Source organism: Raphanus sativus, chromosome 6 (genome assembly GCF_000801105.2).
Source record: "Raphanus sativus cultivar WK10039 chromosome 6, ASM80110v3, whole genome shotgun sequence".
Lineage (NCBI taxonomy): Eukaryota > Viridiplantae > Streptophyta > Magnoliopsida > Brassicales > Brassicaceae > Raphanus > Raphanus sativus.
Genome location: NC_079516.1, coordinates 27,128,110 through 27,141,339, shown reverse-complemented (window position 1 = coordinate 27,141,339; position 13,230 = coordinate 27,128,110). Strand labels below are relative to the sequence as shown.

Genomic DNA, 13,230 nt, shown 5'->3' with positions numbered 1-13,230 from the left:
AAGAAAAGAAAATAGTAACTATATCTAGCGGAACAATCATAAATGCTTCTATCGTAAATATCATATCATATCATATAGTTTGACCAAAGAATGTATCTAGCGACATATAAAAATCGAATGTATCTACCGACATATAAAAATCGAATGTTGGTTTAAAATCATGTGTATCTTTTTATAATAAAAGTGTTAAACCATTGATCATTAATGTTTAACATAATAATTTTAATAGTTTTAGTCATTTATTGTCATTTTTTAAAATTCAAAATATAACATATACGAAAAAATCTAAATTTTAATTTTATAGCTAATTCGATTATTTAATTTATTTTAATAATATAAAATGAAACAAAAAATGATGGAGGAGATATAAATTGTTATCAAATCTTTATTATTAGAAACATTAATTGTCATATATATATATTAGTCATTATGGTAATTCCGTAGGTTTTATTTAAGGAAATAAAATAAAATAGTAATTATATCTAGCGGAACAATCATAAATGTTTCTATTATAAATATCATATCATATTATCATATCATATAGTTTGACCAACGAATGTATATAGCAACATATAAAAATTGAATATGGACCTACTTATTTTTCAATTGAATGTAATTGACTATCTAATTGAGTGACACCTAAGCATTGGGGCCTTTTTTAATTATTACAAAATTGAGGTTACAATTTTTCAAATGTTTCTCAATTAATATATAGGGGATTTATTTTACATATGAAAGAACAAATATGACTTGATTCTCACTCAGAGTCTGAAAAGAATATATAACCTAGATGACTCGAGAGAACTTTCCTAAATGATATACTCATGAATTCAAAATGTAACAAGCGATTGATACATGTGGTATAGTACAGATATCAGGAACTTCAGCATCTCAAAATGCATTTAAAGTTCAAAGTGCATGATTTGTTTTTTTTTTATACTGGCTTTCATTAAAATTAAAAATGCAGAAAAAAATAAAAGTTTACAAAAGCCTATTGGCTATAGTCAAAGAGCCTAGCCCAATTTATTCATATTTTGGAACCCGTTTAGAAGCCCATAGTAAAGTTGAGCCCAAGAGGGAATTGAAGAGATGAGCCCAAGAGGGAAGTGAAGAGACGAGGAAGAGGCGGTTGGTGAGAGCGTAGTTGAGCGTGCGACGAAACGAAATAGCAGAGAGTACAGCGGCGATCCATGATCGAGTCAACAACCGGTGAATGACAGTCAGCTATCGGATCCAAAACTGCATCATGGCTGAGGCGGCTTTTGGGATAGTTTCTCTATAACTATGTGCTTTGTTTCTCAGCTGATGATCAATGATTGAGAACAGATAATCAATTGATCTAAACTGATTCGCTTGCAATCGCTGATTCCTTTCGTTCCAGATCCAGTAGAGTGCTGCCTGCCACGCAAGAAGAATCAGAGATCGAGAAATCTTTGGAGGGGGTAATGATATCATCTGATTCAAACTGTCCTCCCAATTCCTTGTGGGTCTGATCCCGCATCTTCCAGCAATCAGAGTCCATAGGTCATAAGCAAAGTTGCATTCCCAAACTCACGATTCTGCCATCACATTACATAGGAGGCAAGTAAGCGGTACCTGGAGCCCCCAGCTGATCATTCTATCCGAGTAGGCAAGCAGTTTTGTACTAGGATCCAGGCATTACATAGTGCATGATTTGTTGTAGATGAATATTTACATTAGAACTGCATATTATCAAATTGTTGTCCTCCAATTGCTGGGGTTCGAGCTAATTGAGATCTCGATGACAATTGCAATCTCAAGATTTCAGTGAGTTTTGATGATAAAAAAATAGTTATTACTTATTACATGATTCACCAAAAGAGTTTGTTAATATATTAGATTTTTATGATGGGTACCTAATTTAAAATATTTCTGTATTACAGTGAATTAGATATTTTATTCTTTTCGTTTTATCTAAATTTACATTTTCCTAAAAATATATAAAAGTAAAAAAATTATTGAATTCAAAAAACACAAATAACAAAAGAAAAATAATTTATGTAAGATTTATAAACTTTATTATACTTATTATTATGTTCAAATTAGGAAAATATTTAAACAAAAGAAACAAAGACATTTTCAAGTACATGATTTTAAAAATTAAAAAAAATAAACTAATAATGAAAATGGTTAAGAAAAATATATATTTAAAATTATTATTACTTTTAATATAATTTAATTTAATCTTTTATATTGTACTCCCACATTTGTTCAGCCGCTGACCAAACCCTAGTAAAGTATAAAACTAAGCATGTGGTACATATGGGACTAAAAGGAGAGCTTTTTAGAAGGGTTATTATCATGAACGTAGCGCTAGGTCTGGGGTCGGTTTGATAATAGTTAATCGCAAAGGACCTTGTGGTGTTCCAAGGGACTATGGTAATAATTTTAATTTACCAAATAAGCTTTCTCGATTAACCTAGTTTTCACCCACACAGAATGAAAGTCATGGCCTCCATGAACCTCCAAGATGAACCACCGGAGAAGAAGAGGTCAAGGAAGAAGAAGCGGACTACACATTCTTCTCCACCAGCATCATCATCATCTCCATCGTTTTCTTTACTTCCAGACGAAATCGCCCTGAACTGCCTAGCCCGGATATCGAGAGCCTACTACCCGAGATTCTCAATTATTTCAAAAAGCTTCCGCTCACTCCTCTCTTCCATGGAGCTCTACCTAGCTCGATCTCAAATCGGAAGCACCGAGCAGTGTCTCTACGTCTGTCTCTCCGATGAAAGTTATCAATATCCCCAATGGTTTACCCGATGGATTAACCCTAATCGAACCCTACCAAACTCCACGATCAAGAAGAAGAAGAAGACACTCAGACAATCATCGTTGGCTCCAATTCCGTCGTCTCATTTTCCTTCAGTTTCAGAATCAGCCCTAGTTGTTGGTTCAGACATTTATGTTATCGGCGGACCAATCAAGACAGAACCAGTGTCAAAAGAGCGATCTAGGTTATGTCCCTCATCAGCCGTACGAGTACTTGATTGTCGTACTCACACGTGGCGTGATGCCCCTAGCATGATCTTAGCCCGGAAGCATGCTCTCACATGTTTCCACAATGGAAAAATATATGTCATGGGAGGATGCAAAGCTCTGGAAGAGCCATGGGCTGAGGTGTACGATACAAATACGCAAACTTGGAAACCTCTCTCTGATCCTGGTACTGAGATAAGTAAGATATCTAGATGTACCTTTTACAGTATCAAAGAGAAAAACGGAAAGATTTACTTTGGGAATGCTTACGAAACACATGCTTATGATACAAGCCAAGATAACTGGGAGAGTATTGCGCAGTTTCAGAGCTCAACATGGTTGACTGATGGTGGTTTCTGGTTCCACCGTATTCCCAAGCCAGCATGTTTGATGGATGGTGTATGGTATAATATAAGTCATGGTCCCTTCCACTGCTGGTGGTCAAAGGATGGAAGATTTTGGAAAGGTGTAAAAGGCTTAGAACTGTGTTTAAAATGGCGAGCGCCTTTTGCGCCATGGCGCAAGGCGCACCCAGGCGACGGACCCATCGCCATGCACCCCCTAGGCGAGGGAGGGGTCCCTAAGGCGCACGCCATGTCCAGAAGGCGAGGTGATCAAAGGCGATGGCATGGCGCGCCATGGCGACTCTACACGTAAACCGGACTAAATCAGGTATAAAACCAAACCTTAATTAATAACCAAACTTGGACGTCTAAATAACTATGAAAACCCTAGCTTTCTCTTTATAAAAGACAAGTTACATAACTTAACAAAAAGATATTAAGGTTTTTTGCTTAAGGTTAGAGTTGCCTGATCGAAGTTAACAACAAGCGGTTAGTCGGAGTTTTGAAAAAAAAATGTTTTGAGTTTTCTTCATTCACGACTCTGAGTTCTATTGCAAGTTTAACTTCATCAAATAATAAAACTTGCATTTAAATTATATGACTTGTATGTGAATCAATAATTCCTTAAGTAAAGTATTCCCTTTTTCAATACAGGACATACCTTATAGCTTCTCCAAGTGGTCTGCAAGCCTTGTTGTTGTTGTTGAATGAATTTAAAACAGGAGAAGCTGTTAGAAGAGAAGGGAACAAGCTGTCTGAACGGCTTCCCACGTTAGTCATCAAGGCGAGCGCCATATTGCGCCATGGCGCAAGGCGCAAGGCTCGGACCGTCTCGCCTTAGAGCGCCATGCGCCATTTTAAACACAGGCTTAGAATCATTAAGAGAGATGTACAATAGAAATGGTGGCTCTAGTAGAAATAAAACTGTGTTAGTTAGTTGTGGTGGGAAGCTCTTACTTTTGTGGGAAGGTTATATGGAACATAATCCCAGTAATAGGCAGAAGATTTGGTGTGCGGAAATCAATTTGGAAACTGATGCTAAAGGTGAGGTTCGGGGGAATGTTGAGTGGATTGATGTTGTGCAAACCGTCCGTACACAATGTGAGCTCTTGCATTGCCTCGTTGTGTCCGTTTGATTGACTTGTATCAGAGGTATGATCTAATTAAACAAATTATAAGTCAGTGCTTCGAGTTAAGGTATTCGTATATATGCATGGATCCATATTGGCTAAACTCAACGGAAAGATGAGTACATTTTATTTGAAAAAAGTGTTTATGCTTCTTTTGTACCATTTGCCAAAGTTGAAGATTAGAAAGTATATTGTCCCCTTATATATATATGAATGTATTCTTGATCAGTGGGAGAACGGAGAAGGAAGCAGAAGCAAATGGAGAGCAACAAGAGTTAATGAGAAGAATTAGAGGGTAAAACAGTCACCTTTATGGACATGGAATTTTATCAAACTAGCTCGGCAACTTTGTTATCTTTGGATATATTTATCTAAGCCTTTGACTGATCAGTGTTGTAGTAATCATAGTGGTGACTCCAAATTATGTCAATGCTAGGACTGAAACACATATCAGATTGTCTCATTCTCATAAGGTTCGCCAATATATTGATTTGAGCTCCTACTTTCACTGAAACAGAAGAAAAAAAAAGACAGAATAGAACAATCTGTCTTTTTGAAACGTCAGATGCAGGCGGATGAAGATGCCGTCCACCCCAGATGCAAGACATTTCATCAAAACACTTTAAAATCACAATAATAATGGATTTCAAAATATTTTGTGAAATATCAAGTTCAATAGAAGTAGATTTTAAAATCCATATTTGAATAAAAATAGATTTATCATTTTAATATAAATTACTTACAACTCTCAGTTGAATACTATACCCATTTATACACATACCATTTATGTCTTTTTAATTTTAAACATGTTAGATCAAATGCTCGTTGAAACTCGTTTAGACCCTTTATGTCTTTTTCTGAATACAATTTTTTTTCTTCAATATTATTTTTTCATATCTTTATATAGTTTTTGATAACAAATTGTTTTTATTTGATTTAAAAACTTTATAATAAATAAAAATTCAAATTACATCAAAATTTTAAAATTTAAAATACTTTAGTTTTTATTAAGTATTAATCAATTCATTGTATCATAAAAATATCAAAAAATTCAAGTAGGTATTAAATATAATTATAACATAAACTTCTTTTCCAAAAAAAAAACCACAATATAAATATAACATACAGTATTCTGTTTGTTTCAAAATACAAATTATGAAATTATGACATGTTTTAAAATTACCTTTAAATTAGTTTTATATATTCTAAATATAATTCTCTGTCCTCTTCTTAAAAATAATACTCATAAAAAGGTGCCCATTTGTTTAGCGGGTATGTTAGTTAATGAAATAGACATATACGGACTGACTTTGTATAAACACGTTTATTTTTAAATGATAATAAACTGTCACGGGTCAACAATTTAACACTCAGTCTGTCTAGATTCACGGACCTAGCGCCCATTTTACATCTCTAATTGTAAGCGATGTTGAACCTGAGATCCAAATGAACAAAAACTCGAATCTGTGTCCGATCAGAGATGTTGAAATATGATCCAGAGATGTAAAAATATATATATATAGGTGTCATGTAGGATATAACAAAACATATCATAATATGAACCCGAACAACCGAAAAAAATTTCGGAAAACCTGATCCATATCTGAATTAATATTCAATACAAATATTTTTAAACATTAATAAATACTTTAAATACTAAGTTATCATGTTTATTTTGATATATTATCTGAAATAAATATTTCAAAATTAAATAAATATCTTAATTATCTAATTTATATTTATTTTAATAAGATATCTAAAAATATTTGAATATGAACTGAAATAACTCGAATCTTAATAATATATGGCTATAAAAAGTTTTAGCATGTCTTATAATTAGAACCATATTTAATGAAACCATTGTTGGTTTGTTTTCCCTTTTTGATGGATCTGAGGGTGATAGGGGTTGTGTTTTGCGGATTAGGATAAGGATGGTATTGTCTCCTTGTAAGTTGGTGAAGTGGTTGATGGATTGAGATAGATATGGTGGTGATCTTCAGTGTAGATCGATGGAGAGATCAAACACTTGTATAGAAGTGCCAATGATCGTGAGTATTACGCCCACAAACAAAGATCAGAGGCAAAGAGCCTTGCAGAGAATCAACTCCTAGGCAAACAGTGTTCAGAAACTGAACAAAGGATTCACAAGAACAAAGGAAAGATTTTTATTGAAAAAGTGAATGAATCATACACAAAATGTCGACAAGGTTTATGTAGAAAACTAGTCAAAGACTTGTGAAAACTTGCAACAAATAATTGTATAAAACTTAGAAGAAAATTAAGAAAACTAGGTTGTCTTGAAGACTGAGTAATTAAACATCTCCTTGACTTGGTTTGTTGTCGAGATTGGTTCTGGTTTGAACTGAACCAAGGCTGAGATGGCTTTCTTCAATTTCTTGGTTTGAGATCTTGTAACTGGGCCTGAGATAGCAAGATGGTCTTGATCGAAGTCGGTTTTGGTTTGAGCTGAAAGAGTTCCTGTCCCCTTTGCAGCAACACTTAGCTCAGCTGCCTCTTCTCTAGTAACACTCAGCTCAGCTGCTTCCTCCTCAGTATCATTCAGCTCCTCTTTCTCCTCCTCGGTATCACTTAGCTGAATCAGCTCCTCATGCGCCAAGTTGAGCTCTGGTTCAGTCAGGTTTGCATCATCCCCTCCTCCTTTGAAAGGATTTGACCTCAAATCCAAGTGATCTGCACAAAAAGGGATCAAGTCAGCAATATTAAAAGTAGAACTGATCGGATACTTACCTTGAAGATCTATCTTATAAGCATTGTTGTTGATTCTTTCCAACACTTCGAATGGACCATCAGTTCTTGGCAAGAGCTTGGACTTTCTTTCCAAAGGAAACCTTTCTTTTCTCAAGTGAATTGTCACCAAGTCTCCAGGCTCTAGTATCAGCTCTCGTCTACCTTTGTTGGCGTGCCTTGCATACTCTTTAGTCCTTTCCTCAATGTTTTTCTTGACATGCTCATGAAAAGACACAACAAACTCGGCCTTGGCCTTACCATCAAGATTAATCTGCTCTTTGTATGGTATAGGCAACAAATCAAGAGAAGTCAAAGGATTAAACCCATAAACTATCTGAAAAGGTGAGAACTTAGTAGCTCGGTGCACAGAGTGATTATAAGCAAACTCAACATGAGGTAAACAGTCTTTCCAAGTCTTAATATTCTTTTTAATCACAGCACGCAAGAGAGTAGCCAAGGTCCTATTAACTACTTCAGTTTGCCCATCAGTTTGTGGGTGACAAGTAGTAGAAAACATCAGCTTAGTTCCTAGCTTAGACCAAAGAGTTTTCCAGAAATAATTCAAGAACTTGGTATCTCTATCAGAAACAATACTCCTAGGCATGCCATGAAGTCTAACCACTTCTTTAAAGAACAAATCAGCAATGTTGAGAGCATTATCAGTTTTGTGGCAAGCAATGAAGTGAGCCATTTTAGAGAACCTATCTACCACCACAAAAATCGAGTCCCTGCCTCTCTTAGTCCTAGGCAATCCTAACACAAAGTCCATTGATATGTCTACCCAAGGTGCATCAGGAATGGGAAGTAGAGTGTACAAACCTTGAGGCCGAGCTTTAGCCTTAGCTTGAGTACAAATGACACACCTACTGCATATCCTCTCGACATCTCTCTTCATGTTTGGCCAGTAGAAGTGCTCCTTTAGAATAGCATAGGTCTTAGCAACACCAAAATGCCCCATCAGACCTCCACCATGTGACTCCTTAACATAGAGCTCTCGCAAAGAACAATTAGGCAAGCACAATCGATTTTCAAAGAATAAGAAACCATCAGCTTGATAGAATTTGCCACTAGCATGTTTCTCACTATCCTTAAAGTGTTCTTTAAAATCAGGATCATCAGCATAGTAAGATTTTACTTGATCAAAGCCTAACAACTTAGTTTCCATGGAAGCAAGCAAAGTATACCTTCTTGAAAGTGCATCAGCAACAACATTCTCCTTACCTTGCTTGTAGGGGATAACATAAGGAAAGGTTTCAAGAAATTCTACCCACTTGGCGTGCCTCTTATTCAGCTTGTGCTGCCCCTTTAGGTGCTTGAGTGATTCATGATCAGTGTGGATCACAAATTCTTTTGGCCACAAGTAGTGCTGCCATGTCTCCAAAGCCATGATCAATGCATAAAGCTCCTTATCATAAGTCGGATAGTTCAACATAGCACCTCCAAGCTTTTCACTAAAATAGGCAATGGGTTTCTTCTCTTGCATCAGCACTGCTCCAATACCTATACCAGAAGCATCACATTCAATTTCAAATGTCTTAGAAAAATCAGGGAGTGCAAGTAAAGGTGCTTCAGTCAACTTCCCTTTTAGGTTCTGAAAAGCTTCTTCTTGTGCTTCTTCCCATCTGAACCCCACATTCTTTTTGATAACTTCAGTGAGGAGTGCTGCAATAGTGCTGAAGTCTCTGACAAACCTTCTGTAGAACCCAGCTAGTCCATGAAAGCTCCGGACTTCACTCACACTCTTAGGAACTGGCCAATCTCGGATGGCTTTCACTTTCTCTTCATATATCCACCCTGATCCCTTGAGCTGAAACAACAAAGCCTAGAAACACAAGGTGATCTGCTCCAAAAGTACATTTATCAAGATTAGCAAAGAGAGATTCTTTCCTAAGCACTTCTAAAACAATTTTCAAATGTTCAGTGTGCTCAGACAAACTCTTGCTATAGATCAAGATGTCATCGAAATAAACTACCACAAAGTGTCCTATGAAGGCTCTCAAAACATGATTCATCAGTCTCATGAAAGTGGTAGGAGCATTAGTTAAACCAAAAGGCATAACAAGCCACTCATACAATCCATGTTTTGTTTTAAAAGCAGTTTTCCATTCATCTCTTTCTCTCATCCTAATCTGATGATATCCACTCTTTAAATCTATTTTAGAGAAAATGCAAGACCCATGCAATTCATCAAGCATATCATCAAGTCTAGGGATAGGATGTCTGTACTTTACAGTGATATTGTTGATGGCTCTGCAGTCAACACACATGCGCCAACTTCCATCCTTCTTTGGCACCAGTAGTACATGTACAGCACAAGGGCTCATGCTTTCTATAATGTGTCCTTTAGCCATTAGCTCATCAACCTGCCTTTGCAACTCCTTGGTTTCGTCTGGGTTGGTTCTATAGGCTGGTCTATTTGGAAGAGAAGCGCCTGGAACCAGATCTATTTGGTGTTCAATCCCTCTGAGAGGTGGCAAGCTAGCTGGACTCTCTCCTGGAAAGACATCACCATATTCCTGCAAGATAAACTCAAACCCTTTCGGAAGCTCCGGTGCACGGTCAGAAGAAGTTAGTAGTGAACCTTTAAAGATAAACAAAAGCAAAGGTTGTTGAAGAAACAAAGCTTTCTTGATCTCACTGTTTTTGGCCAAAGGATTAGTCCCTTTCTTTGATTCATATGAGTTCTCTTTGGCTTCTTGTCGCCTGAGCCTTAGTTGTAGCTGATCTTCATGTACTTCTTGAGGTGACAAAGGTGCAAGCACAATCTTTTTATCCCTGTGAGTGAAGGAGTGGCGATTTGTAAACCCATCATGGATAGCTTTCTTATCATACTGCCAATGCCTGCCTAAGAGGATATGACTGGAATCCATGGGTAGAACATCACACACTATCTCATCTTGGTACCTCCCAATGGTTATAGGAACCATAACTTGCTCAGTGACCTTCAGCTCGCCACCCTCATTAAGCCATTGAAGTGGATAAGGTCTAGGATGCTTCCCTGTTTTTAGCCCAAGCTTTGCTACAAGAGATTCACTAGCCACGTTAGTACAACTTCCACCATCTATAATCAAGCTGCAAACTTTATCATAAACAGTACAACGAGTGTGAAAGAGATTCTCCCTTTGATCAATGTCTTCTGGTTTGGATTGGACCTGAAGAGACCTTCTTGTAACCAGGAGCTGTCCTCGGACTGGATAGTCTATCAACTCTTCCTCGGAAGCATCAGCATTCTCTTCCTCAGATATAATATCACCATTATCCAAGAGGATCATCACCTTCTTATTAGTGCACTCATTAGCATAGTGACCAATGCCATGGCACTTGAAACACTTCACATCTCTTGATCTGGTTGCTGGTGCCTTTCCCTTATCATCACGCTGATAGGCTTTGTGTTCTTCCTTGGGTTTAACTAAAGCTTTGTCTTCCTTTGTCGATCGGAAGTTGTTGCTGCTGTAAGTCCCCTTGTAGTTGCTCTTTCTTTTCAGCTGCTGTTCAATGAGAATAGCTTTGTGGAGAAGCTCATAAATGTCTTCATATTCTTGCAACTCCAATCTATCTTGTATCTCTCTGTTAAGTCCAGCTTGAAACCGAGCCATAGTAGCTTCAGGACCTTCCTCAATAGCAGCCTTCATCATAAGTATCTCCATCTCCTGATAGTAATCATCAACACTCTTGGTTCCTTGCGTGAGCCTCCTGAGTTTCCGATGTACTTCTCTGCTGTAATGACTTGGCACAAAGCGTTTCTTCATGATGGTCTTGAGCTCAAACCAAGAAGATACTTGTGGTTCTCCTGTCTTTCTCCTGCTTGTCACGACCTGATCCCACCAATGCAGAGCATACCCATTGAATTCCGTAGCAGCCAGTCTAACCTTCTTTGGCTCTGAGTAGTTTTGGCAGTCAAAAACAAGCTATATCTTCTTCTCCCACTCTAGGTACGCATCAGGGTCATTGGTACCACTAAAGACTGGTATTCTGAGCTTGAGATTGCCTAATCTGTCATCTGGTTTGTTTCTTTCTGTACGGTTGGTTCTGGTCTGAGATGGTGCTCTAACTGATCTTACTTCATCTGAACTCCTTCCGGAAGAGGTGAGATCATCCTCAGTTACACCAGTAGCTACTCTCTTGCCTCTCCTTTTCTCTCTGGCAGCTTTCCTAGCCTGAGAAGCACTACCCAAAATATTATTAGTAGCAAACGAATTTCTTTCAAATTCAAGTTTCTTATCTATTGCTTTCATCAGAGTTGACATCATAGCTTCCATCTGGACTTTGTTGAAAAGGTTTGGATTATCATCTCGCTCATGCTCTTCCTCCGACATGATTCCTATTAAGAAACTCAACAAGAAAGGTTAGAACACAAATATGATAGCCGAAGCCTCACTGGTGTTTCTCTCAAGTGTTTCAGTGTTTCTCTCAAGTATTTCAGTTTGTGAACCCAGAAGTTCAATAGCAAACAAAGTTCAAGCCTTTTGAAATCAATTCCCTACCCCAAAGAGAAGAAAAGATAGACAGTATTAAGAGATTTAGTTTGCAAGAGGCTTTACCACCAGAGAATGGATTTCTCTTCAGTCTGGCTGGATTTCTCTTCAGCCTTAGATACCTTGATCTTTCTTATTTTTTTTTTTATATACTGGTCGGCCCCCTCACACTTTTTAGATAGATAGAGAAGAGATGGATAGATTCACAGAAACAGAATGATCAAAGGTTCCCAAAGAGAAGAAGAAAAATTCGAGAACAAACCCTAGATCAAAGCCCTCAATCTGCTCTGATACCACTTAATGAAACCCTTGTTGGTTTGTTTTCCCTTTTTGATGGATCTGAGGGTGATAGGGGTTGTGTTTTGCGGATTAGGATAAGGATGGTATTGTCTCCTTGTAAGTTGGTGAAGTGGTTGATGGATTGAGATAGATATGGTGGTGATCTTCAGTGTAGATCGATGGAGAGATCAAACACTTGTATAGAAGTGCCAATGATCGTGAGTATTACGCCCACAAACTAAGATCAGAGGCAAAGAGCTTTGCAGAGAATCAACTCCTAGGCAAACAGTGTTCAGAAACTGAACAAAGGATTCACAAGAACAAAGGAAAGATTTTTATTGAAAAAGTGAATGAATCATACACAAAATGTCGACAATGTTTATGTAGAAAACTAGTCAAAGACTTGTGGAAACTTGCAACAAAGAATTGTGTAAAACTTAGAAGAAAATTAAGAAAACTAGGCTGTCTTGAAGACTGAGTAATTAAACATCTCCTTGACTTGGTTTGTTGTCGAGATTGGTTCTGGTTTGAACTGAACCAAGGCTGGGATGGCTTTCTTCAATTTATTGGTTTGAGATCTTGTAACCGGGCCTGAGATAGCAAGATGGTCTTGATCGAAGTCGGTTTTGGTTTGAGCTGAAAGAGTTCATGTCCCCTTTGCAGCAACACTTAGCTCAGCAGCCTCTTCTCTAGTAACACTCAGCTCAGCTGCTTCCTCCTCAGTATCATTCAGCTCCTCTTTCTCCTCCTCTGTATCACTTAGCTGAATCAGCTCCTCATGCGCCAAGTTGAGCTCTGGTTCAGTCAGGTTTGCATCAATATTTGAAGTGTTATTAACCGATCCCGACATATACTATAGCATTGACTGGCAAAACATTTGCAAAAACATCATTCTCCTTATTATCCAATAAACAATTATACCTTGATTGTTAGAGGTGATGATAAAAAGTAGTAGAATGCTGTATAATCAGAGATGTTGCTAAAGATGTATGCTCTCATTAATATGATTGGTAAATGGTTCGTATATAAAAAATCATCAAAAATTAGTATCTAATATATAATTTATTTACTAAATAATATATATATATATATATATATATATATATATATTTATATTTAAAATAAAAATATATATAATAATTTTTGAATTTATACTATTGAAAATAATGAATTATATGTAATTACATTACTTAAATTATATATTGAATGCATAATAATTGTTTAAAAAGATAAAAATATTTTAATTGTATA

At 36.9% G+C, this 13,230-nt stretch overlaps 1 protein-coding gene across 2 annotated transcripts; it reads left to right on the top strand.

Annotated features, from left to right (window-relative positions):
• Positions 1-2,267: 2,267 nt before the first annotated feature.
• Positions 2,268-4,967, top strand: LOC108810227 (F-box/kelch-repeat protein At4g19870-like). 2 transcript variants are annotated; one of them, XM_056987139.1, is made up of 3 exons: positions 2,268-3,478; positions 4,215-4,499; positions 4,707-4,967. In XM_056987139.1, exons 1-2 carry the CDS (start codon positions 2,461-2,463, stop codon positions 4,481-4,483), a joined length of 1,287 nt encoding a protein of 428 aa, XP_056843119.1. In that variant the 5' UTR covers positions 2,268-2,460; the 3' UTR covers positions 4,484-4,499; positions 4,707-4,967. The 2 variants fall into 2 exon arrangements, with proteins under 2 accessions (XP_056843119.1, XP_018437859.2); XM_018582357.2 differs by lacking the exon at positions 4,707-4,967 and having other exon boundaries at positions 2,268-3,675; positions 4,002-4,217.
• The last annotated feature ends 8,263 nt before the right edge of the window (positions 4,968-13,230 follow it).

Excerpts from the sequence above, each read along its gene's own strand:
- LOC108810227 (XM_056987139.1), top strand. The coding sequence starts at position 2,461 with ATGAAAGTCATGGCCTCCATGAACCTCCAAGATGAACCACCGGAGAAG. Across the intron at positions 3,479-4,214 it reads ATTTTGGAAAGGTGTAAAAG|GCTTAGAATCATTAAGAGAG; the intron begins GCTTAGAACTGT and ends TTTTAAACACAG.